General features: G+C 36.6%; 2 protein-coding genes and 1 long non-coding RNA gene across 4 annotated transcripts; 1 reads left to right on the top strand and 2 right to left on the bottom strand.

The window, feature by feature from the left end:
- Positions 1 to 10,104: 10,104 nt before the first annotated feature.
- Positions 10,105 to 19,326, bottom strand: LOC147510873 (uncharacterized). Its single transcript, XR_015219054.1, has 2 exons — positions 19,172 to 19,326; positions 10,105 to 10,593 (listed from the first exon to the last, which is right to left on the bottom strand). It is a non-coding gene; the product is annotated as an uncharacterized LOC147510873 (long non-coding RNA).
- On the top strand, positions 12,136 to 18,515 carry LOC147510874 (FBD-associated F-box protein At1g66320-like). 2 transcript variants are annotated; one of them, XM_086602702.1, is made up of 4 exons: positions 12,136 to 13,782; positions 16,228 to 16,383; positions 16,497 to 16,538; positions 16,626 to 18,515. In XM_086602702.1, the coding sequence occupies exons 1-4, from the start codon at positions 13,129 to 13,131 to the stop codon at positions 16,908 to 16,910; spliced, it is 1,137 nt and encodes a 378-aa protein (XP_086458828.1). In that variant the 5' UTR covers positions 12,136 to 13,128; the 3' UTR covers positions 16,911 to 18,515. The 2 variants fall into 2 exon arrangements, with proteins under 2 accessions (XP_086458828.1, XP_086458827.1); XM_086602701.1 differs by having other exon boundaries at positions 13,030 to 13,782; positions 16,201 to 16,383.
- LOC147510875 (F-box/kelch-repeat protein At1g80440-like) lies at positions 17,311 to 18,481 on the bottom strand. The gene has a single exon (XM_086602703.1). It carries the CDS (start codon positions 18,479 to 18,481, stop codon positions 17,408 to 17,410), a length of 1,074 nt encoding a protein of 357 aa, XP_086458829.1. The 3' UTR covers positions 17,311 to 17,407.
- Positions 19,327 to 27,564: the final 8,238 nt, after the last annotated feature.

Here is a 27,564-nt window from a genome sequence, read left to right as displayed (position 1 = left end):
ATGATTAGATACTAATCGGTTAGAAACCTGACCAACCACTTCGAGTTTGAATTGCTTCATTCAATCCAAATTGATCGGTGTTTGAACAGCTGATCAGAGTCTGAATAGTTGTGGAGTTACAATTCCTTAAACCGATTAACTTACCGATTAGTTTTTAGCTTGGCCGATCGAATTGGTTTAAATTGAAAATCAGTTAGTTTTGAAATTGCGGCTCAATCCTATTACCGATCAATCTTTTGATGCTGATCAGTCTTTCGAAATGATTCAAACTGAGTAAAATTAGAAATCCTTCTCCTAGTATATCCTTTATCGATCAATCTATCAATTGCTACCCGATTGAAATCCAATATGCTTATCAATTGCTTCCTATTAACCGATCAAACTTAAAAAGATACCGATAAATCAATTAAAAGTTCGAATTTGCCGATTGAACTTGCCGATCAATTTGAATAATTGTCTGTTAAACACTTAAACCCCATTATCTTGTTTTTAATATTTCATACAATTATCTATTTAAATCAGTTAATCTTTTTCAATCTATTTGAATCTTGCCAATCTTTTGCTGTTGTAAAACTAACCTTTTGAAATTGATGTCAAGTTTTCAGTTTGAGTTGAATACCCAACAGACTCTACCAATCCCTTTTTTTTATAAATTACCAATCAATTGTAATCCAACTTCTCACCGTAAGTCCTATCAAATTAGCAATCCTAAACTGATCACTTTTCAAAACTTGGACGATCTCATAAAGTTTAGCCTGTCGAAAACAAGTTTCTCTACAAACAACCCCGATCATCAATTATCCAATTTGAAATCCAATTTGCCGATCTATCAAGTTGCCGGTCGATGAACTAATCTGTTTGATTAAACCAATCGAACTTGCCGATGAACTTGCATAACAATATACTGCCCGATCAAAACACTTATCACTAAAATATGAGAGGGAATTATGAGAGGGAAGAAAGGTCTCGCCCTCTCAGTTACTTCTTCAGGGATTTCTGCCCCACCCCCTAAGAAACGTGTTCATTGCCCTTTCCGGGATCGTCATGGCTGCACCAATGGGGTGAATGGTAATGGGTTTACTGTTCCCTATATTTTCACATATTTCGATAAACAACACTTGGATTGCCAGTTGAGTATTGAAAGGGTACGAGATGATATTAAGGATGATCGTGACTTGTATTTGTCATTAGAGAACTTCTTAAAGTCAGTTGACAAATGGGTTTGTGGCATTTGTCTTTGCATTCACGCACTTGGTATACCGTGTCGTCACCCAGATGATACCATAGAACCACCTGTTTTGATGGAAAGTGGAGAACTCACATGTGTTATTGTGGGCATACCGCAGCCACCCTTTAAGCCCAACACTATGAATCTTACACCCACGGCACACAGGGGTGACGGTGATACCCCTAATCTGCTTGGTGGTGCTTCGCATCTTGATGAGACATTACTTGATAGTGCATTCCGTATACCTTTTCGTACTGTGAAAAGTATACCACACGCTTGTCGTTTGGCTTTTTCTGGTGCACTTAAATCTGCTCTCTGGGATATTACGGTTGATCTTGGTTCAGTTATGTCTTGGGTTCGTCTCCTTCACGCCCGCAGACTCGCAAGTTTTTCAACCACAGAATCGTCAGGAACGCCGTTCTGGTACTCGAAAAAATCTTCAGTAGAAACAGATTCTCCATGCTTTGATGACATGGAATGAGCCTGGTGGGATGTTTCGCCTCTTAGAGTCTGTAATAGAGCCTCCTTCAATCCAGTCAACTAGGAAATCCGTCCCCACTCAGAATGTGCGTTGATGCTTATAGAAAGTTGTTGATGGACATTTTGTTGCAGTGGTACAAGTGTTATCATCATCAGGGGTTGCCTCCAATAATGCAAAGACTGTACATGCATTAAAGGAGAAACACCCGATGAGACAACCACCTGTGAGACCAACTGTTCCTTTTGCTGAGCCCCCTTTATTAGTAGAGAGAGACACCTTATTGTCATGTATTAAGTAGTTTCGAAGGTACTTCTTTGTGGTCATTGATGGTCTCCGTGCTCGGACTTGTTAGATGTCATGAGTGGTCTTTGCGCGCAGCAGCCTATATCGTCTAACTTTTTAGATGCCTTGGCCCGTGGTGAATCTGTGGGTTCTGAGGGACAATGTCCGCGGCCGTTAGCGAGAATTCATAGCGAGTGCTCGCTCCACTCTCCTCTTTTAAGCCGGATAATAGCATTCGTCCGATAGCTGTAGGTATGGTTTGGCGACGTCTTGTTTCCAAAATTGCAATGAAAGGGGTTTCCAAAGAGGTGGTAGGGTACTTGCAGGATTTCCAGTATGGGGTCGGTGTCCCTGGAGGAGCAGAGGCGATTTTGCATGCTGTTAATCGCATGGTATATGCTAACGGTGACAGTACATCTCTTTCTATGTTGCTAGTAGATTTTCAGAATGCCTTTAATATGGTTGATCGGACTACTATGTTGAGAGAGGTTCACATTCGCTGCCCCGCTATTTCCCCTTGGGTCGAGTATTTGTATTGTCAGCCTGCAAGATTATACTTGGGGGATGATTACATATGGTCTGCTTCTGGGGTTCAACAAGGTGATCCTTTGGGTCCCCTTCTCTTTGCACTGGTGTTGCACCCTCTGATTCTACATATCCAGTCAAGTTGTCAGTTATTGCTCCAAGCTTGGTATTTAGATGATGGGACTCTAATTGGGGATACAGAACAAGTGGCGGCAGCTCTGCGTATCATTCAGGAAGAAGGGCCTTCTTATGGGTTGGTTCTTAATGTGCCCAAGACTGAGATATTTTGGCCATCATTTGGATCGCGTCGTTCCACTCTGATCCGTTTCCTTGATTTATTTATCCCGGAGAGCTAGGGGGTCGGGGTTACTTGGAGGGGCACTTATCACTGATTCTTCTTTTGTCATGAGTCTTGCTCGTAAGCGTGTTGAAAAGGCTATGATTTCGATGGACCGTTTAGCTGCATTAGAGGATCCACAGTGTGAGTTAGCACTTTTATGAGCTTGTGCTGGGCTCTCCAAGTTGGTTTTTGCAGTTCGTACTTGTCCACCACTTTTTTTTAGAGAGGCAGCTAAGACTTTTGATCAGCACATTCGCATGGTTCTGCAGGGCATTATAGTTTCTGATGGTCTTGGCTTCGGTGATTTGCAGTGGCGTTTAGCGACGCTTCCATTGCGCCTTGGTGGGTTAGGTATCTATTGTGCCTCTGATGTCTCTGCTTTTGCTTTTGTGGCCTCCCATTTTCAGACTTTAGAGCTTCAGAACCACATTCTTAAGAGTTGTGGTCCAGTGCCTATGGGTGAGATCCTTAGTGATGCTACTAGTGCATTGCGTCTCTGTCTTCCTGATTTTGACCTTGATTCTCTGGCTGTGAATGCTACCGTCCCCTCAAAACCACAAAAAGTTTTGGCGGAAGCTTTCTACGGTAAGATTGTTGCTAGTCTTGAGAGGGAGTTTGAGTTCTCTACTCGTCAGAAAGCAGTCATGGGATGCTTGCAGTCGGAACATGCAAAAGATTTTCTACTTGCTATTCCGATGGAGGGACTTGGACAACGTATGTCACAGGTGGAGTATCGTGCCATTCTCAGGTACCGTCTTATGATTCCTCTGTACTCTGACGGGGGTCTTTGCCCTGTATGCAAAAAAAGTAGATTAGATGCTTTTGGGGACCATGCAGTACATTGTAGACATTTCCCTGGTTTTAAATACCGACATGATCATGTTAGAGACATTTTGTGTGATGCATTTTGGAGGGCTGGGGTACAAGTGAATAAAAAGGCTCCTGTTAACTTTCTCACTGATCCGAATGAGGGCAGATCGACACTTCGGCCTGCGGATGTCTTGATTTACAGTTGGTCCGAGGAAAAGCATGAATGTGTTGATGTAACTGGAGTCTCTCCGTTGGTAGGGTTGGGGAATGGTGACTTTGAGGTAGGAGAAGCTGCTAAGAGGGCAGCAACAGGAAAGATGGAGAAGCATGAGGAAGTTTGTAAGGCTAATCAGCATTGTTTTATTCCGTTCAGTTTCGACACTTTTGGGTTCTTGGAACAACAGTCTGTTGAGCTACTCAAGAGACTTCAGAAAGTTATGGACTGTAACGTTATGACAGCTGGTTCTAACGAGTTTGTTTTTAGAAGGATAGGATTTGCTATTCAGAAAGGACTTGTGGCGCAGCTTGTTGCACGCTTGTCATAATTAATTGTAAAATTCATTATCATTCATTATCAATCAAATTTCTTAACTTAATAAAAACCACGAGGCAATTTCATTTTCCTCAATCGGTTTGCATTTTCAATACTTGTTTTTGCCGATCAATAGCTTACCCTCATTTGCCGATCCTATTGCTGTTCCACCTAGTTATTTGAACCAAAATATGGTTTCTACCAATCCATAAGCCTTACCTTCTTTTGCTGATCCTTTTGTCGCCCATGTCCTCCTGTGATATTCTTTCTTTTCTTTTTTGCCGATTCTCTAAGTAAATGAACAAAAATCCAAAAGCCCATTAGCAAAGCCCAATAGACCATATTTTTTTTCTTTAAATCTGTTTTATTTACAAAATTGTCATCACTAACCAATATCACCAATCACCAATATCGAACGTTTCAATCTTTTAATCTTTCTTACCCACAATTTACCAAATTTCCATTACATTTTACCAAATAACTTGATATCTACCTTTATCCAAGATATTTGTCGACCGCCTACAACTTCTATTTATGTACATACAAAAAACAAATCTTATTTACTTCTTTGCCACATGGGCCTTGCTCATGTAACAAAGAGAGGACGATGTTCTGCCCCCCACAAATGTGGCCCAATAAAAGCTCAATTCAATACAAACTCACACTCAGAGCCCACGCTCAGAACCAGCCTACTTATCTACTTACAATAAAGCCCATGCTCAAAGCCCAAAAAGTCCACGCTTAGAGCCCATGCTCAGAGCCCAAAAATCCCACGCTCAGAGCCCATGCTCAGAGCTTATCTATAATAAAGCCCATGCTCAGAGCCCAAAAATCCCACGCTCAGAGCCCATGCTCAGAGCTTATCTACAATAAAGCCCACACTCAGAGCCCATGTTCAAAGCTTATGCTCAAAGTCTACATACCTACACGTAAAATCAATATCAATTGCGCACATATTTTGCGAGTCAAACAACTTCTATAACTTCGTCCACATTCAAGATTCACTTCCATAAACTTCATATCGTGTTACAGTTCTCCAACTTCATCCCACGATTGGAATATTAGAGAACGAGGAAGTAACTATCACCAATCCTACCTATAAAATCCAACCTTCGTCATTCTCCAGAACTACGCAATCGAGACTTGATCTCAAGCAATATCTTTAGGTAGGTAGGCAACTTCAAACCGAAGTCCAGTCTCAACTCTCAACAACAACCATCCCCTTTGCAATCTCTTCTGAAAAGATCACTTCCGACCCAACTGGTGTGTTTTGGCAAATCTTGTCGAAACAGGGCCCTAACATGTTTCTTTCTATTTTATTGGGATTTTGTCTATTTTCTATTTTCAAAGGAGACCAAAACCAACACACATATCCATGTCTGTTTTAAAACTTGTCTATTTTCCAAGACTAGACTAGACTAGACATAGAAGCATGGTCTGTTTTCAAAACTTGTCTGTTTTCCAAGACTAGACTTGACTTTGGGCTATAAAACCAACACATTACTTTCATACCTCTCACACACTTCTCACTTATCTCATTTCCACATCTCTCACACACATATCAATGGGAAAGGGAAAGCAGAAGGTAAAGGAAAGGGACTTGACATTGTTGGACTGGTACCTACCCCACTTAAAAGATCTCATCCTTCCTGGTGTTTACAACAATTTCTATGCCAGACAAGCTGAAATCTGTAGACAATTCATAAACCTTAATCCAAAGTGTTCACACAAAATGGTGCTGGATCATATGGTTGAGCTGAACTGGGAGGAAAATCATGGATCTAAAGGGAAGGAGGAAGACCTTCATGGTGGTGAACACCATAACAGACCAAAGAAAGTTGTTGTGCAAGCCTTAAAGGCTAAGAGATTTGTGCTCCCAAAATTGAAGTAGTGTTTATGTTTGTGATCAACTATGCCTATGCTAAGTAAGGTATATTAAGTTTATGTTTGAGTGAAAAATGTTTGAGTGATGAATGTTGTTGTAGGGGTCTATTATGTATAGGGTACTACGATATGTTTTAATGTTATTATGTTATGTTTGTATGAAAAATGTTTGAGGGAACTGTCCTGTTAATTAGGACTGTGTTTCAATGAAATTATGTTTGACTGATTGTCATATGTTTTAAATTATGATTGCATCAATGAATGTTTCTTAAATCTTGATTAGTTAAAGAAAAGGCTCAAAATGGAGGGCAAGAAGAAGAGCATGATCAACACAACCAAGGCGGCGGAAAAAAAAGCACCATGTTTATCAACAAAGAATAAGAGAGCACCATGTTCATCAAAGATCGCTCTTGAAGAGCACCATGTTCATCGGCCAGCAAACATCGGCAAAGAGCACCATGTTTGTCACACCCCGAATTTCGACAAAATCTGAAAAACAATATTTGTTCTCGACTCTTCGATTTTCGAGGTGTGATGCACTTTTAACGCCCAAAACAACCCATAAAAAAATTTCGAATAAACAAAAGTCCTATTCATTACAAAAATTCACAAATATGATTAAGTTACAAATTTCCTTTCAACAACTCTTTAATTATATTTACAAATGAAAATACAAAAACATTGTCTCAACTGAAAATCTATTGCACCTTAAGGGAAAACAAAACATATCCTGTAATGCAATGCTAACGCAAACCACAAGCAGCAACCACCCGTCTTCAACACTAATCCTGTCAAGACTTATCAACTGGGTTCATTTTATGAACACACCCGATAAGCAAACATGCAAATAAACAAATTATGAACAATCTTTGGTATGAGTAGCCATAAAATACAAAAACAATATATATATATATATATATATATATATATATATATATATAATATATAAAATATATATATATATATATATATATATATATACATAATCCATAAGACAGTTAGTTCCTCCACTGAGGCGCCTTAACTTTCAACGAATAATACAACATTTTTAAATATAATAATTAAGGCAGGTAGTTCCTCCACTGAGGCGCCTTAGCTTCCAATTCAATAATAATAAGGCATTTAGTTCCTCCACTAAGGCGTCTTAGCTTCAAACCGTACTAAATCAACTGTATCTAATAATAGAATAACCAAACTAAAATTTACTCTATACTTACACTGGTGTAAGCCAAATCACAAAGTGGGTCACACTTGCATAAATAATCAATTCAACCCACCCTTCTGCAAAACTATTGTGAATGCAACCTAAATCACAATAAATCATTTATTATAGATTTAACGTACACTTTGATAAATCATCACAATTATTGTTTAAAGTTTTTTCAAGTGTCTCTAGAATCACGTCGTCTCTATGTCTTACCTAGTTTCCCTGGCTACCATAATCGCTCTCCAACGCCGAACATGTACATCCACATGCCTCCCCTCACGTAATGAACCACTTCGTCCGTAATTACCCTAAACGGGATATCGCATACCAGGTAACCCCCACACAAACGTTATTACGTGGGTACTGCCAATATTCGTTATAAAATATCGCGCGTCTCGTTCTAATTTTGCGAACGAAATAATCAAGCCACTATTCGGCTACGATTGCCCTACACATGGGTCAATCAACATCTCATACACCCTATACAAGGGTCAATCATATCACATACGCCCAACACATGGGCCAAATCGCATGAGTTGTGGTGGCTAGGTTTTAGGATTTTCGTTACATAATTTATTCAGGTAACATACATTTATATTTCATAACCATTTCACTTTATCACGTGCATGCCAAATACATTATTGCCTAAACCACCATATTTAGAAATATCTCAATACATCTCATAACAACTTTCATTCTTTCACATGTCACATAAACTATTGCACTAAGCCACAATCCTTTGGGAAATATCCACAAATATTATACTACCACATAGTAGCATCTCACAGATATAATGATGGAGCGTTTACATTTATTTCTCAAAAATATTGCATTTAATAGATATCCTAACATATCATATCATTTAAGAGAACCACAATTTCAACATACCACATAATGTCACAATTGCTCAAACGTACCACATAACATTTTTATAGCGTTTTAAGAATATCATGTCTCTTAAAATTTCACTCTCGTCACGTGTCAATAATTGCACAATATCAACGTCAAATCTTTCTTAGATAATGACAATACAATTTATACAGGCTTTCACAACATTCTACCATTTGATTAGTCCATAAAATTAATATAAAAAGTAATACAATAAACAATTAACAGTCAACGGTCAATAGTCAAAAGGTTGACTTGTCAATAGGTCAAACCCAACAGTCAACAGTCCTAAACCGGTGGTCATCCAAACTGGTCCTAACCCAAACTCATGTTTAAAACAGTTCAACCCATTGTCCTAACCCAATTAACCAAAACAAAACAAAGGGAAAAGCCCAAGCCCAAAAGTCTAAAACCAATCCATTTATTCAACCTGACCCAATTCAAGTCATATGGACCTAGCCCAAAACAAAAAAATAGAAACTGACCCAAAAAAACCAACTAATTTGGTTTCGGCCCAAAGAAACAAACAAACTCTAACCAAAGCCCATCTAACTTAATAGATTCCGGTCCCCTCAAACTCAACAAATCTAGTCCACTCAAACTCAACAGGCCCAACTCAAGGCTAACCCAACAGATCCAAACCAACTAAACAAACCTTAAGTCCAAAAGATCATAAACTGGTTGATTTCTTTTCGCCGCCATTAACACCCTGTCAAAGCTTCAACAGTTCAATCTTACAATAGTAATTTGGCAAAACAACCTACTAACATTTAACAAGTTTTAGAAATACTAATAGGATGAAAAAAATTGACAGTAAGCAATTAAGCATAACAAAAATATACTGAGCCGAAAACAAAACTTTGACAGTACCCGTAGATTCGGTGAAATAGATTTAAAAATATATCTACTTACCTTTGTATTCTGAATATATATATATATATATATATATATATATATATATATATATATATATATATATATATATATATATATATATATATATATAACGCAAAAAATCCGATCCATGACTAGATAAGAGGTGCACAAATCTGCCATTTCTCCTTCTTTGTTTTAGCTCGTGTGTGCACTTTTTGTTTTTAAGAAAAACCTTATTTTTTTTTCCGGAGACCATTCCAAAGAATTTACCTACCATATATTATGTTCGACCTTTTAGAAACTTCCTATTTTACCAACTATATATATTCCTAATTATATAATATTTTTCTCTATTATGAGTACTATATATATTACATACCTTATATTAATATATCTTTTGAAAACTTTCTAAATAATTAAAAATCTCTTCACAAAATTCAAAATTCAAAATATGAATTTTCCCTCTTTTATCTTTCTATCAAAAAGTCAAGCCCACATTTATTAGCCCGTTGACCAAGAAGTAAATATCAAATTCCGAAATGCTAAATATTGTTACGAAAATAATATAAAAATAATTTGGGGTCTTACAATGTTCATCAGCAGCAGCAACAAGAGCACCAAGAGCATTAGGAGAATAATGCTAATCAACAAGATGTTGGGCAGCAAGTGCCAAGAGCTAGGAAAGGGGGGAAAGCACCTAGGGGAAGCAGACCGCCAAGGGGAAAAAGAGGATCAAGGGGGTTTCATTACTAGTTTGGTGGAGAGGATAATGATGGTGGTCATGTTCAGACACTAAGTACACCAGGGAATACATCTGCTCCTTGCCTCTATGAGCCTTTAAGTCAAACCCAGTGAGATCACTCACATCATAAGATGTTGGAGTGTTATTTTGTCTGTTTTTTTTTTGTTTTCAAGAATCTTATCACAATGTTCTGTTGGAGTGCTATGGTTTTTGTGTTTTTTGTGTTAAAGAATCTTATATAGTACAATGTTATGTTTTGATATGTAAAAGCACCTCATGTTATGTAATGTTTATGCTAGAAAGACGTACTTTTTAAAAACATACAACTTTATTTATAGGGTATGAATAGAGTACTTGATAGCACTACATCCATATAGATTACACCCACAGTAGAACACACAGAGTACTTGATAGCACTACATCCACATAGATTACACCCATAGTAGAACACACTATATTTAGTACAGTTTACACATAACACTCTTCCTCACAACTCTCACACACTCTTGACACAAGTATTAGGAAGATGACAAACAGCGCACAACTCACACTCTTCACAAACTTCAACTTGTTCCTTGCAGAGGTTAAACTTGGTGGTATACCTCTTTGTCGAAGTATATCCATTTCACAAACTTACAGCTAGGACGAGAACACTTTAGATACTTGAATTGCCTAGTTTCTTGATTCATGTGACCTAACACAACTCTCAGAAAGCCACAACAAGGTGCATAATCACAGTGAATGCCAAAATGAATATGTTGAAGCATAATGGCCCTCTTCATAGCACATTTGACAAACCTGCAAAATAGTAAACATCAATTAGCTTTTGGTCCTTCTGTTAATATCATCATTTAGGTTTTAGTCCTTCTGAACTAACATAACTTTACCTTAGGAGCGGCAACGATTGCAACAACCTCACTTCCACCCATCTTCTCCCCTCTCTTCTATTTCCCCTTTAGGATTGAATAGACAACTTTACTTATAGGATTGAATTCCAACGGCTAGTTCATAATTAGAAAATTGAATTTCCTGGTGTAATTGAATTCCAACGGCTACTTGTCCAAATTTTGACACGTGTCTTATATTTTTTATTCAAAAACCAATAAGTCACGTGTAAGGCACGTGTAAGGCACATCGTTGGTCAACCAAGTCAACTCACGATTAGGAGGACCAAAACATAATAATCGATCATTGTTGAACCAAAGCCTAATTACCCTATTATTAGGAGGACCAAAAATTAAAAACCCCTTGTTTTAAGAGCAAGTCCAATGGGGTGCTATATGGGTTGCTAAAAGGCCATATAGCACCCCAAACACCAAAATATCATTCCAATGGGGCTGCTAGAAGGGTCCTAAATATGGCTGATGTGATAAACCCAACCAAATTTGTGGCCTTATTTAGCAGCTGCCATAATTATGTTCCGGGAGATGGATGACAGTGTTTTTGCCGTCTATATGTTAAATTTTGATGGACGACACATTTTCTGCCGTCTGTACTTTAACTTTCAACTTAAGTTACGAAAATATTGGACAGACGGCAGACTTTCCACCGTCCGTACCAATTTGGCACTCCAACTTTAAAACCCCATGAGAACTGTTTTTCGGTTTTCACATGCCAAATTTGACTTGCCTAGTTAAACCTACCAAAAAAGCTTATGTGGCAACTTTTAGCAGTTCTCCATTGGACTGGCTCTAAAGGACATTGTTTGGCAAGACATTATATGGGTGTGTATTACCATTATCGTTCTCAAAATAAGAAATAACTGGTACAGTATACTGCAGAGCAGTGAGGAACGAGCGAAGAAGAGAGACGACGAGTTGCGAGAGGAATGAGCGAATAAGAGAGAAGAAGATTTTGCGGAAGATGTCGCCGCACCAATCTAAAGATAGAGATGAAATAAATGAGTAGGGATTTCCAAATTAGTATGAAAATTGAATTAGGGAGAAGAAAATGAAGATGAGAGAGAGAGAGAGAGAGAGAGAGAGAGATGAGAAAAAAGATGAAGGAGCGCCGATTGGAGAAGAATAAGAAGATTACGGATTTTCTTTGTCATTGTTTTTTAAAGACATACATATACTGATATACATGAATTTTTTTTCTTAACCCTGTGCAATTCCCCAGATAAGTCAATTAGGATTTCTTATAGTAGGAAAATCCCAATTGAGGGAAAGTTGAATAAAGTGTAAAATGTAAAATGTGTTTGGACACGTGCATAGAGGGCAAAAATGAAGGAAGGTCTCGGGTTTATTTGAGAGAATCCAAGGTTTTAAACAGGCCTACATCGTATATAGGCCCAACGACCCAAATTGTTAAGGGCATCTCCAATGGGGGGGTGTAAAATTACACCTCCACCTAGGCTCCACGTAGGTGCCATTAGGATTTTACACCTCTAATTGTATAGTATTGTATAACTCATAAATATCCACACTCTATACTCTCCAATGGAAGGGTGTAAAAATAAATAAATTTTAAACTCGGACGTCACTCCAAGTGACGTCCCTCTTTAATTTAAACTGGGACGTCACTTGGAGTGAAGTCCGAGTTAAAAAATAAAGCTTCAAACGTGTGTTGAAGTGACGTCCGAGTTTTTAAGTTAAACAGACGTTATTTTAAGTGACGTCCGGGCTTTTTATTAACTAATAGCGAGAGGGGGAATTTCCCACCCTCTCTATTAGCTAATACACTATTACCTACGGTTTAGCACCCCTATTGGAGAGAGTTTTTTTATATTTGAGGTGTAAAATTTCCACTCTATACGGTTTACACCCCCATTGGAGATGCCCTAAAAAAGCACAAAGTCCGGTATTCCTCTATTTTGATTTTTGAGTGTTTGGATTACACACGACGTATATTAGGATATTCTAATCACGATGGTCTCATAATCTCGTTGTATTCCTCTACTCAAAAACATTCAAACACTAACCAAAAAGGAAAATGTCGCCATATTCATCATCATCCTCAAACGAAAAAATAATAATCGACCCAAAACTATACCACAAAGTCCAAACACTATCAAAAAAATCATCCAAGAAACGTAAACGAAATAGTACTCAAGTCGACAGACTTACCAACTTACCCGAACCAATGCTACACCAAATACTTTCATTCCTCGACATCACAGATGTCATTCAAACAAGCATTTTATCAAAAAGATGGAGATCACTATGGTCTATGGATATCACTCCCATTCCTCATTTTCAATTACAATACATTTTCTTACCATCGTAACTATCCTACACTTTTCCAAATTTTCTTCAACTTATAAACAATGCATTATTAGTACGTCACTGTAGTAGTAGTAGTATACAACGGTTTTGTATTAAAGGGTCTACAATGCATTGCATTACTAATGATAATTTAGATAAATGGATTAATATTATAATTCGTTGTAATGTCATGGAACTCGATCTTGAATATTTACCGGAACGTTTTGAGCTTTTTAGTTGTACTACATTGGTGATATTAAAGTTGAATTTGTTGGAATATGATGATGGGGCTGAAAGGGTACATTGTTTTGCTGCTTTGGAGTTACCCGAATCGGTTTATTTGCCTAGACTTAAGAGTTTGCATCTTGAGTCGCTTATGTTTCGCAGGACGGAGTTTATGGAGAAGTTGTTTTTGAGTTGTCCGGTTCTTGAAACTCTTGTGATTATTAATTGTGAACTTGATAGAAGATATGGTGTTGTTATTTGTTCTGGTCAACTTAAGCATTTGGAAATTGAGCGGTTGTATGCTTATAGTTATTGTAATGGTAAGATTACAGTATCTGCTCCAAACCTAGAGACGTTGAGGTGTAAGGTTGATGTTTTGAATGAGTATGGTATGGAGAATCTTTCTGCTCTTGTTAAGGCGGATATTGGTATGGAGGAAAGGTACATTAAGGTGTTGTCTAAAGTTTGGAAGAGAAAGTACGCTAAGGAGATGATCAAGTTTCTTGGAGCACTTTCTAATGCTAAGTTTTTAAGTCTATCTGCTTTATTGCTCGAGGTATGCGACTCATCTCCGTTTCAATAATAGTATTTAGTTTAACTTTCTTCATGAGGCTCTTCGGTAATTAAATTGCAAATAAATTGTAATATACAAAAAGGTCCATATACTTCATGACTGTATGTCTGTATGCCTACAAAATGTGCGTATTGACCCTAGTGGCGCGGAGTTTGTGTACTTATTTAACTTTTTGTTCTCATTCGAAGCTTGCTTTTCGCGAACCCTCTTATAGCAGGCTCGTTGAATTGTTTTTCAAATCCGATTGGACGTGTGAGAGTTTAAAGATAAGTCAACTCTTGAACTCGACCATATTTAGGCTTGGGTTAACGACACGAAACGTTCACACATGGGCTAGCCAATTTTGAACATTACCTTGTCTGTCTGAGAGCAAAGAACAACGAGAAAGAGGAAAAGATGCTAATATCTTCCACAGAGTCCTCTATTTGTTGAGGATAAAGTGGAATTGTCTTTGCTTGAAACTAATTGTTTATGCAGATGGATTGTAATATAGGAAATTGAATTCAATCGTTTACCTAATTTTTATATTGAACCTAGTGGCACTTGAATATCTGTACTTACTATGAGTTTTTGCTCTTGTTGAAGCTTGTGTGTCGCAGACCTCTCATTATACTTTTAGAAAAGTACCTCTTATAGCATGCTTGATGTATTGATTTTTTAGTGTCAATATGTCTGTACTGGCTTGGTATGAATCTGTGAGAAATAGTATTTCCAGGCATGCTTGGGACTCTTGTGGATAGGTCGTTTGGACTTGAAAGAGAAGCTAAATCTTGGATTTGACCATACTTAAGTTTGTTTTAAGGACGTAAAACCTTGATCAATTGGAACATGACCTTGGTTGTTTGAGAGTAAGGAGAGACGAGAAAGAGGAAAATCGGCTAATACCTGCAGACACAGAACCACATTTCTCTCGAAGGAAATAGTGGAAGTGACTCTAAAGCTTTCTTAGGACTGACAAAATATAATTTTGGATGAAGGGCTAGCTCATTTGGAGCATTTCCTTGGTAGTTTGAGAACAGGAAAGATGAGAAAAAGGAAAATCCGCTAATACCTTGTAATATAGAACCACCTACCTCTTGAGGATAAAGTGGAATTTACTTAAACTCCAAAGACTTCTTAGGATGGAAGAAATCAATTGGACACAGAACTACAAATATTAGCAGTTCGAAGAAGGGTATGCTTTCATTAAGTGTTTTCGTGTTATCACTGGTGCAAATTACTAGTAACATATTGAGTGATGGTGCGTGAGCCTAAAGCTATTTGAATGACAGGTTTTGGGCTACTTCATCATGTTGTATGTGGAGAAGGATTTCTCTAGGCCGACAGTGGATGGTGTTATTTGTATAGATTCTGTTGGTGCTGTGCAACAGGCACTAGATAAAGATTGAGGATATTCTCAAAAGTATGGGATTGAGTGAATAGGTCTGCTAACCTCATGGATTCCTAATGCTCTTCTACAAGAGGTAAGGTTACCCCTTGAAGGATGATGTAAGTCAGTCAATGAAGGAGAACTCCAGCTCTCTAGATCGGTGTTACGGTGTATTGATACTACATATATCACCCTTATTCTCAAGGGAAAGCTACAGGCCAATCGGCCTCATGATATGTATAATTGCGCGATGAGAAGATGAAAGATACATTTGAAAACTAAGAGTACGTGTTTATAGTTAGGAAAGAAACACTTAATGTCTTCTTGGTGGAGTCAACCTCTGTAAATTCGACATACATAAAGATTGCTGTGCTCTTTGATTTCTCAAATTACTAGAAAGACACTTATGGTGAGGTAGGTGGGGCTGGGAGGGGTAGGTTGCATGAACTAAAAATAAAACTTCACATGTTCATATTGCGAAGAACTCAACAATGTTAGTATGCTTCCATCTGTGCACTGTCCAAAAATGCACAGATGGAAGATTCTCTGAATCTATAACCCCACCCTAAAAGGTAAGATTATCTGCTGTGTGTGTGTATGTGTGACTATTTAGTTATGCCATCCACATGGTGCTAGTTGTCATTGTTGAAGATATATATCTTAACTTAGGATACTGTTGCAACTGATTCTACTGTTTTTTAAGGTTTTTCCTTGACACCCTATGTTTTTTAGGTTTTTCCTTAGTATAACACCCTTGGTTATAAGTCCAATACAGGCCTGGGCTATGTTCTGGAGGAACATAACAGAAATTCAAAACTGAAATCATGCGACAGTACGTCAGTACCTCAATATATGACTCACTGACCTTATGCTACAATACCTCCAATATATGGACTATTGTCCTGCTAGTTACCTCATTACCCCAATATATGACTGATTGGCATTTTATTACATTTATCTGGTGCTGTGTTGCCATATACGTATCTGACTTTGCAGTATTTACCTTTTGTCCGTGCTACGTACCTGAATAGGTATTCACGTCTCTTAAAATTTGCAAGGTTGTACCAGAAGCAATTGGAAGCATGCCAACTCCATTTTCTGCTCTTAGGCAATTAAAGCTTAAAATGTGGCTTTCTAGAGATTGCATCAGAGGTATAAAGTACTTACTGGAGAAGTCCTACAACTTGGAAACACTTCCTGTTGAAATAACTACGGTAACAGTAAAACACCTTGTATTGACTTTAGTTGTGTTTTTCTAGACAATATGTCCTGTTATTAACTCCGCCTACGTGTATGTTTCTTATCTTTGGATTCAAACAATTTCCAGAGATGTTGCTCAAAGCGTCTAATGTACCCATACTGCAACGCGGTAAAACCATCAAGTACTTTGCATTCAGTTAAATACATCTGTTTTTACTTTAAGTGGTATTTTTTACTGTTGGTTCCTTTTGTTTAGACAAATGTTGATACAACGAAGATATGGGAGTATTGGAAAACAAATATGGTCTTGCAGTGCAACTTCTATAACCTCAGGTTTGTTGAAGTATGGAATGTACATGGATATGTGAATGAACTTGAATTTCTTAAGCTATTGCTGAAGAATGCCATTGCCTTGGAAAAGTTGATCATCTTCACCTGTAAGTCATATTCACGTGATAGCCAGAGGCCGCTGAGGAGATTTAGTGAGCTGCTACTGGCATTTCCAAGAGCCTCTTCAGGTGCGGCAATATTGTTACTATGATTTTTAGGAGTGACAAGTTTGTGTATTGATTACTGGTAAAGAGCCCCTTAGACTGGTTGCTTCAAGCGTGAAACATTCTTAGGAGCGAGAACTTGATGGTATTAAACTTGCCGTGACGTACATGTTATCCAAGTGGTTAGGCTTTTGTCTTAGTCCGGTTAGGCCTTTGTCTTGGTCTGCATGTGTAGATTCCCATATTAGTTAGTTTTGAGATTTTCCCACTTTCAATATAATTGTATTTCTTGCCGTTAAGTTTCGTTCTAGTGAATCAACAATTTGTTGTGGGACGGACCTTGCAGGTCGTCAATGGATCACATGCGAAACCATTCCACCCATGTGTGGGTGGAGTGTGGACTTGCTGAACCTAACTTCATATATTGTACTTTTTCTCCTGTTTTCCTTTTGGTTAAAAGACAGATAAGAGTTGCTTGCAATTGATTTTTTACATCAAAGACTACTAGATTCTTATATACACTATGTTCTTGTTGAACTCTTACTTAGATTTCCAAGCTGCAACCAGCTTGAATATTACCAGTGTATTCTTTAGGTGTCTCCACCTTTGTCCACTTGTACTGCTTATTATCCGTGAACTCCAACAGATAAGTGTTACGGACTCCATCAACCACGCTTGATCCGATCACAAGCATTTTCTCCCGCCACATCACCACAAATGATCTCACACGTACGTCATTTGGAAGTGCAGCCATTTCTCGCCAAACGGAGCCATCTAATACAGCAACATTGCCTTCATAACACCTAAACATTTTCCCCTTCTCATCTACAACACAGTTCCTTGGATACATTCCTGTATGAAGCAAATCATCATCCAAGTGGCACCATTTCCACGCCTCGACATCAAAGACCTCCGAATCTTTCTCAAATTTTCCTTGCGTATCTGTACAGTAACCACCGATAGCGTGGAACTTGCCACCATGGAATACACCCTTACATTCATCTCGTTGCCTAGCCATGTCAGGCAACGGCACCCACTTATCCTCAATCACATCGTACGCCAGTGCAGATCTCAATGCATTCTTTTCATCGTCATGACCACCAGCAACAAACACCGTCCGATTAAAATCGGAAGCGCAGCCAAAAAACGACCTCACTGGTCCCACCATGTCGGCCCCGCACTTCCACTTGGCAGTAACAAAATCGTAAACAAACACAGACTTGGAGGCCATCCAAGTCGTTGGATTCCAACCGCCAATAACAACTAAGTAGCGACGACCAACTCCAGCACACTGGCAGAAAAATGGTAACCCGTTAGGACAACTGGGTATAGCCGGTAATCTACTCCAAGTGCCAGTTTCCGGCTCAAAAACAGTAAGATGGTATGAAGGCTTAGGTGGATATTTAGCCTCACTGAATGAGCAACCTGGTTCAGCTTGGGCTAGAACGACTATAGCTCGACTGAAGCCATGAAGTTTTCTTTGTTGAAGATATTGGGAAGAATCAATTTCTGTTTTCCATGCTTTACATATCTCAAAAGCCTTTGAGAAATATTCACGAGGAATACGAGTAAGGCACCCCCTGGCAACATCATCTGGTAGACCAGGAATAATCTCCATTGAAAAACTTTGAGAGCGAAACTTTTTTAAGGATGTGAAATGGAATGAGCTGCGTCTTCCTTCTTATAGACTTGGTTTTTAAATGCTCTCTTATTAAAACTTAAAAGCGAAATGAGCTTCTAGATGAGAAAAGAAAATGGACTGGCTCGAATCCACAGAACCGTACTTCTGTTCTGTCGCATATATGCTTCTCTGAAACAGGGTGTTAAGGAGTTGTACAGGTGCAACCTCATATTATGACACCACCATGTTCAACAAACAGAATTATTTATTTTCCTTCAATAAATAATGATTTAGAATGTGTTGCAAATCAACGCATGATTTTTAAATTATTGTTTTTTTTTAAGATTTTTGAATTCTTGGTAATCATAGTATTCGTAGGCCTATTTTGCGCCCATTGATCAAGTGGTGGTTTAGATATTTAATGTGGCACCTATTCTCCAGAGCAGATTGATTGAATAACAATAGACTTAATTAATTAGCTTAGATATTACTGTGTGATTCCTAATTAAATAATTCTTAATCATGTATTCATAGGCCTGTTTCGCGCCCATTGATCAAGTGATTTAAAATTTTATATGCAGCATTATGATCAGTTTTTTAAGCAAGAATGCTAAAAAATCGTTCTTTTTTAAACATATTATAAACAACTAACAAATGGTTAAGAACGAGTCTTTGTTGGAATCATACCTTTTTGATGACCGTTGAAGATCGTTTGGAATGAATTTTATTCGGTTTGAACCAGAAGTCTATAACCTAAGAACGTAAATTGAACCATATCTTATTTGGTGTCATTCTATGCATCATCTGAGAGCTACGCAGCGCAACGTGAATGACCAGGTTCTAGTCTTCTAGAAGACATTCGCTTCTCTATCTATACGTGTACAACTGCTATTTGTCCAAACTATACTTGTGGGCTACGATAAAGTATGTTTGTTGAAAGACGGAAATCTACGATAAGATTTTCCGATGGGGCAAGATCAGTTTTTTCGATGCATTATGTAGTCAGCTTCTCTTTTTCTAAACAAAATGAAAAATATACCTTTTCAGCCCACCTTCTGTCCTTCTGAGCTAAGCAATCAAACAAAAGCGTCAATATTTTCACCCTTAAAAAAGAATCTCAAATGGTGTCGCCCCTGCTGGCGTTAGTTTATTTTAATTTTTCTTCTTTTTGAATATATTGACGGTAGTATCAATCAAACATCAATTAGATGTAGTATACAGTATATACAAATAGCTAGCCAAGCAAATGAAAATAGAAGATAAGACATAAACTCGCCATGTACAGAAATTAGTCAAACTACACCGTACTAGATGGATGGATGCAACCCACGTTGTGCGTTTTTCGTTTAAAGAATAGTAAAATTGTCAAAACACTTATTATCCTTGTTTTTGGCATTTTTAATGGAAGTGAGGGGTAAAACAGTCATAAAAATAGACCAAGAGATACATAAAATAATTAATAAAGTACTGTTACATAATTGTAGATGAGCCCGGAATTTTTAAAACACTAGAAATTTATAGCTTGGTTTTTTTTCAGGGCCACTTTAGCATTTCTTGGCACAAACCATTTTTCAGTATCAACAACTTTAGAGCACTTTACCCCAAAAAAAACAACTTTAGAGCAAATATACGCTGGGAAATAGTGCTAGTAGATGAGATGACAAGAAAAATCAAATAGTACGTCATACACATCAAAGCCACGAGGCAAGCTAAGATTGGGAGTATGTGTCCTATAAGGGTCGTTTGGCACCCATTATAATTATGAGTAATTATGCTTTTAAAATCAAGTATAACATAAATAATTTTTAGATAAACCTTTTATTTTTATTGAAGAGATGGCCATTTGGGAACATTATAAGTACAAATAATTGTGTTTTTAAAATCAATTTTAACGTAAATAGTTTTGAGATAAACCCTTATGTTATAAATGACGCAAAATAACCAAATACAAATCAATTTTGGATTTACCGATCAAGCCAGAAATGGAACGAGAAATTACCAAAAACCAAAATAATTAAAATATGGTACGTCATTTAAAGAGGAAAGTTCTATGATTTTTGTTTTTCATTTTTTTTAATGGATTATCTTGTGTTGGGAATGAGATCATGGTTTTTTAAAACTTTTACCAAACAACTTTTTAAATTTATATACAAAATCCATTATGGGACTCGTAATTAATTATATGTCATAAAATGGATTATCATAATGGTTGCCAAACGGCCCCAAACAACTAAATACAAATCAATTATTGATTTATTGACCAACCATTAATAAATGGAAAAAGAGATTACCAAAAATCAAATGGAATTAAAATATGGTAACCCATTTCAAAATGAAAACTCCATAATTTTTCTTTCTCATTCTTGGAGCTTTTGTGTGTGTGTGTGTGTGTGTGTGTGTGTTTTAATAGATTATTTCATTTGAGAATGAGATACTAGTTTTTTTTTTTTTTTTTAATAGATTATTACATTTTGAGAATGAGATAATAGTTTAAAAAAAAATTACCAAGCAATATTTTTTATATACAAAATTAACTATATAACTCATAATACATTATTTGTCATAAAAAGAAATATCAGAGTGGTTGTCCAACGGTCCCAGAATCATCGTATATTTAGCAGAGAAATATCTTTGTATATTCAGTTAACCTTATCGTCTTAGGTACATCGGTTTGAACCTTTTTTTAGGTACATATGTTTGAACAATAGTAGCCATTAAACATTGTAGTAGCATATTATCTAGTTTGCAACAAACACAACTTTAATAAACATGTCAACGTGTTTATTTACTAGTATTTGCCCGTGCCGTACGACATAGATACATGCGCCTTCGGCGCGAAGGCAATGAGTGATGACGGTTGTGTTTGGAGAAGAAAACAAAAGAGGGGATCCTATAGGCCTATTTGAGATCACTAAAACATCATACTACCATATAACCTCACATTCATCCATGTTATAAGCCTAAAAAACATGATTAGCCTATTAGAGCCGTATGATGGAGGCCATACGGCCCCACACCACCCTTCTTTGTTATATAGAACTAGGGTGTGCCCATGCCATACGACACTGATAACCCAACACCTCTCATTCGTGGCAACATTGTAGGCGCTACTTTAAATGCGAAAGAACACCAGGCGTCTATTCTATATTTTATGGGCTTATTTTCCCATTAGACCCATTCATATAGCCATCAAGAAATAATAGCTCATTCATATTAGATATATTTTTAAAATAGTGTGTTGTCCCATCAACAAAGTAGATTGGAAGTTGAAGTGTGATAGCAAACTGGATGTACCACCCTTCAAGCACCTAATTAGATTCCTCTATGTCACAACTTACTAAAAAACAATGACAACCGTTAGATGGGGCCTGTGGCCTCACACAATTCCTTTTTATTAGATAGATTTTAATGTAAACACACCCAATTGCAGTTTCACAATGAGAGTGTAGATTACTTATTCTCTACTAGCAAGATGCACGTGCTATGCACGCGATGTCAAACAAAACTTACCGAATAGTGTAAACATAATTTGGGTGAGCACACTTACAATTGACATTATGCCTAAGCAAACACACTGGCAGCCGTGTAAAATTTGAATTGAATGGAACTCCATTCCTATTTTATTTCCAGACATACGTAAGCAATAAACTTTTAAGTATAGCTCCAAATCACATGTACTTTGAGCTTCTCATCCTAGCAAGTGCACGTTGCAAACGACAAAGATAAAAGATTAGTACATCAAAAACATCTATGTAATGTTATTCACTTAAATCAGTATCCAAACCTTAGGTAAATAGGTAATATGCAACCGTAGGTATTGAATTGGAATAATGGGACATACCCTCCAGAGCTGAGTCATTTGGTTTGTTAATCAATCATCCAAAATGGAGTTACAATGGCATATGCGGCACAACAGCGGGCATACTCAGTCTATATAGGATATTACATCAATATAATAATTAAAGTACACCAATAACAAAAAGAAGTAGGTCGCTGATAAACATTAAAAACACAATTAGATTTCTCTAAGTACTTATTATTACATTATCACTTATTTATTTTCTACTCTCACATATATATTCATGCAATATATAGAGTACAGAATCGTTTCACTCTTAACTCTCTAGATTTAAACGAATTCAACTAATCAAACACAAGGAAACAATGGCGAGAGAAATATTTATAGATGTGATGTGAATTTATACTACGAAAGTAAATATATTAATTTAATTTATACTAATTTAATTAAAGCAATTAAATATAACTTGAATAAAATATGAAGAAGAATAGAGAGAGATTGAAATCCACTTTTTAATTTCTTAACATGCTAGCATAGATTTGTATAGAAAACCATAGTCTAGATATTCTCACACAAGGTTAAAATATAAAAACTAAACCTTTAATGATCTTTAATTACTTTATATTGTCTCTAGTCATAAACTAATTAGCATGAGAGAAAGCTTATTCTCATTCTCATGGCAAACTCACTATTCTCTAGTTTAGGTTAAACTCTTCTTATCTCTAAGTCAATAAAAATCTAAACTTGAAACCCTAAACAACAAATCTATACTAACAAATCAAGTCCTCTCAAAGCTTCATTCAAACTCCCTCTAATGGGAGTTTAGTTTTGATTCATAGGACTATTATGAATAAAAGAATGAGAATAAGACATAATATAAAGAGAATCAATTGAATTGAATAATAATAATAACTTGAAGGTATTTTAATGAAGGTTTTATGGAGGCTACAATTATAAACCCTAATTACTTAAACTATATTAAACTAAAGAAAGGGGAGAGAGAGAGAACTAATTAATTTATTATATTCTAACTAATGGGAGGGAGAGATAGAGAGAACCCAAATTTACAACTGAACTAAATAAGAGAGTAGCCAAGTTTTGTTTAGCCTTAACCCTCTCCATATAGGAGAGAGTTAGGTTTATAATTTTGTGTATAGGTTTTGGAGATGTGTTTTGGGCCACTAAATCAAGCCCAAAACCTAATTACTTAAGTCCAAAAAGGGTTTCTCTGTGGGAATTTACCGTAATACCCTTTTTGTCTATTTTTACTACTCTGATTGGGTCAAGTCTTGAACTATTAAAAAGCTCTTTCCGAGACGGTCGTTTTAACAAATAATAGGCCCAATTCTGAGGTCTGAGTCCAAAGATACGACCTGCAGAAATTTTGTTGACTTTTATGCTCTTTTTCTACCCGCGTTGACTTTGACTTTTTAGCTTTGACTAAGCTTTAAAAAGGTTTTTTCTCCTTGAAACTTGAGATTTAATCATATAATTTCTCTAACAAGCAATTTGACTCATTTCTCTTGCAAAAGTAACGTATTTCTTCACATAATTGATTCGAAGACCTGAAATACACAAAAATACGTAAACATTACTAACTCTTATTTATTATAAACATAATTGGCCAAAATATAGTACTATTAAGGGGTTAAAACTACAGTTTTGGGCTCTTATCAAACCACCCCCAAACAGCATTTTGCTTGTCCTCAAACAAATATGTGAAATTAAAATAAGTAGCCAAAAATTTATTCCTAACTACTCTCGTTTCGCTTAGTGCGACTGCATTGACCATATGCAATAAGGTCTTAAACTACTAAGAATTCCCAAGTGGACGAGTTATAGCCACGTGAGAGTTTTCTAGAGAAGGTACTCACAAACTTCATTTATACTACAACGACTAAGAAATAAAAGTAATTGTCTCCTAATTTATCTCAGTTATCTACACATCTAACTAATATTTAAACAAGGATCGTCAATTTAACTCCTAAATTAATACATGCATAATAATTAAATCCTCTTAAGATAAACAACTATACAATGAACTATGCTATGAAATGCAATGGCAGGTCTTTTTATGAAATTTTTGGGTAGCGTGCCTAAGTAGGGTCTCACAAAGAATGTGTCAAGACACATAACACTATGATTTTTCCACTCAAGTTTACTAACTCCAGTGTGCAGTGGGCACACGTTTCAATATAAAGTAGCATGTCAAGCACGGACAAGGGTAGTTTGGCCATTTGCAAAAAAATCGAAAAATATATTATTAGAAAACGGTTTGACCATGGTCAACTGAGACAACTCAAGGTTAATAGATGGAAGTAAGACTAAAACCTAATAATCAATAATTTTAGGACTAAAACCTAAATACCCCATAATAAGTAGGACCAAAACCTAAATAACCCTTATAATTACGAGTAATTATGCTTTTAAAATCAAGTGTAACACAAATAATTTTTAGATAAACCTTTTATTGAAGAGATGGTCGTTTGGGAACTATTATAAGTATAAATAATTATGTTTTTAAAATCAATTTTAACGTAAATAGTTTTGAGATAAACCCTTATGGTATAAACCCCTATGGTATCAATTTTAACGTAAATATTTTGAGATAAACAACCAAATACAAATTGTTTCGATAGTAACCTGTTTCAACACAACGAGGGCAAATGATAAAAAATGCACTAAGAAATAGAGAAAATTGATGTTGGGGGAGATAAAACTGAACCAAGATAATGGCTGCCTACGTACCCAAGATCTACTCTCTCTAGGGATCAAGTTTCAACGTAGTTCATATTATGAAAGCAAATAGTTTTTATATGAATAAATAGATTGAGTCCTACGAGGATTGTGTTTATTTTTGTCAAAAGAATTCTAACTCTTTGAACCTCTATCCTTATATTCTACAATAATTAACCTGGACATATTCTTAAATAGACCAGTTATTAGGTGTAGTTTGGATTAAGCCCTTGGGTTTAATTGATTTGGGCTGGATTCGTGGGTTTAATGAGCCACAAAGTGGGGGTCTATACATCGCCCTCTTTTTTATGGATGGGCAAAGCCCATATGGCAAAGAAGTTAATATTGAAAAAAGAATGGAAAAACATCGATTTAAAAGAAAAAAAAAATATATTACCAAGTATTGGCGTGCGGAATCTCATTGTCAAAGACGACAATAGACGAAAATTATTGGCGACAAAAGACGAAAAAAATAATTAGCGAAAATTATTGGCGAAAATTATTAGCATAAATAATTAGTGAAAATTATTGGCGGAAATTTATTGACGAAAATTATTAGCGAAAATAATTAGCAAAAATTATTAGCGGATGTAATTGGCGAAAGTAGACGGAAATAATTGGCAAAAATAATTGACTGAAAGTATTAGCGGAAATAATTAACGAAAATTATTGGCGGAAATAAATGGCGGAAGTTATTGGCGGAAAGACGGAAGTTATTGGCGGAAATTATTAGCGGAAGGTCAGAAGTTATTGGCGAAAATTATTGGCAGAAGGACGGAAGTTATTAGTGGAAATAATTGGCGAAAATTATTGGCATAAGGGCGGAAGTTATTGGCGAAAATAATTGGTCAAAATTATTAGCAAAAATTATTGGCGGAAGGGAGGAACCTAATAGATTGTTCGGGGTAGGCTAAAAGGCTAAAAATAATAGAGTGGTAAAAGTAATAACAATGTAAGACCGGCCAAATTGGAATTTGATTCGATAGCGAGATTAAGTAATATGATATAACAAATTAGAAGCGAGAATTTGATACGATAATGGCGAGAATTCAACTTCAACGAAGATGGACCAAAACAAAAGGTACTTTATACATACGAGGTCAACGAAGGAATACTCCAATAATGGAGATGAAAGAACGTTTTGCATTACAAGAATTCAATGTGGACAGTGTGAAAAGTGTTTTACAAAAAACTAAAGAAGATGAAGTAGTAACAACATGGCACCAATTATCATATGGGTTGAAATTTTCATTGGATAATACCGTTGCAAGGATTTTAGAATGGTGGCATGTTACACCTTGAATGAACATGCATAGTCGGCAATAATTTAATAATAATATATCATCTTGCTTTTGATCTTGCGTTCTTTGCTGCATGTCGATACGTAGTATGGATAGAAAAATATGATAGCGATATAACGAGGGGAAAGTAGACGCCCCCAATATAAAATCCATTGGAGAAAGTGTGATTGAAAGGCAAAAGGGACATGATTGTCCTCAATGAACCTAGCTATTTAGGTGTCAAAATATTTGTACCGAACGTGAGGCAAGGCCTGACAACTGTTGGAGTTGTCATAGGTGCAAGGTCGTCATCCGTGTACTGGGACCAAACTAAAACACAACGTCGTTGCCTTAGTAGTGGAAGTTGCACGGATATTATAATTTGGGAGTATTGCAATAATTGTACCGAGCAAGAATAACCATCTTATTTACTCAGATTTCCTTCAAGTAGGCATGAATGCGACTTACTCGGACAGAAGAAGGCATAATATGGATGACCTCTCTTGAATTAACGTTAATGAATGACATTGTTGGAAGGAAGAGTACAGAATAATAGAGTAATGTAAAATGACAACCAAACATATGAGAATAGAATTTGAATGCCTTTATTAATGGATAAAATAGAACGAACTACATAGATGGATAGATTTGTTATTGATGGAGTAATGTAAAAATGCAAAAGATTTCCTAACAGTAAAACTTGCAAAGGTGGTAAGCATTACATGGCTTCTCTATCATTCTTCCATAAACAGTACGGAGGAAATATGACCCCTTAGATGCTGGACGATCTATGATGTAGGCTCCTTGCCAATTTTCTCCAAACTTTCCTGATTCTATAAGCTTTAGGTTTCTACAGAGAACCCAGTCCTCAGGAGCAAAAGACTTAGGACGGATCTTCTTGTCGTAGTTTCGTTTCATATCAGCTTGATATTTAATAAGCTGTTGTAGTCTCTCAGAGCGAACCTCATCAATAAGAGCTTTTGACTGAGCCAAAGTATTGTCATTGGAACCTATTTCAACAGCAACTGACCGAGATGTATTGGAAATCAGCTCTGTAGATAAGATTGCTTCAGCACCATATGCAAAGTTAAAAGGTGATAATGCAGTTAAATATTTTGGTGTTGTCCTATAAGCCCACAAGACAGCTGGTAACTCCTTGACCCAATTTCCTTTGGCGCCAGTCAAATGTCTCTTTAGGTTTGCCAAAGTCACCTTATTGGTGGCTTCGGCCTGCCCATTGGCTTGTGGATGATAAGGTGCGGAAA

Source organism: Coptis chinensis, chromosome 3, assembly GCF_015680905.1.
Source record: "Coptis chinensis isolate HL-2020 chromosome 3, ASM1568090v1, whole genome shotgun sequence".
Classification (NCBI taxonomy): Eukaryota; Viridiplantae; Streptophyta; class Magnoliopsida; order Ranunculales; family Ranunculaceae; genus Coptis; species Coptis chinensis.
The sequence above is the reverse complement of the archived record's forward strand: the minus strand, read 5'-3'. Positions and strand labels throughout refer to the sequence as shown.

Excerpts from the sequence above, each read along its gene's own strand:
- LOC147510874 (XM_086602701.1), top strand. The coding sequence starts at position 13,129 with ATGCATTGCATTACTAATGATAATTTAGATAAATGGATTAATATTATA. Across the intron at positions 13,783-16,200 it reads TATCTGCTTTATTGCTCGAG|GTATTCACGTCTCTTAAAAT; the intron begins GTATGCGACTCA and ends GTACCTGAATAG. Across the intron at positions 16,539-16,625 it reads TGTACCCATACTGCAACGCG|ACAAATGTTGATACAACGAA; the intron begins GTAAAACCATCA and ends CCTTTTGTTTAG.
- LOC147510875 (XM_086602703.1), bottom strand. The coding sequence starts at position 18,481 with ATGGAGATTATTCCTGGTCTACCAGATGATGTTGCCAGGGGGTGCCTT.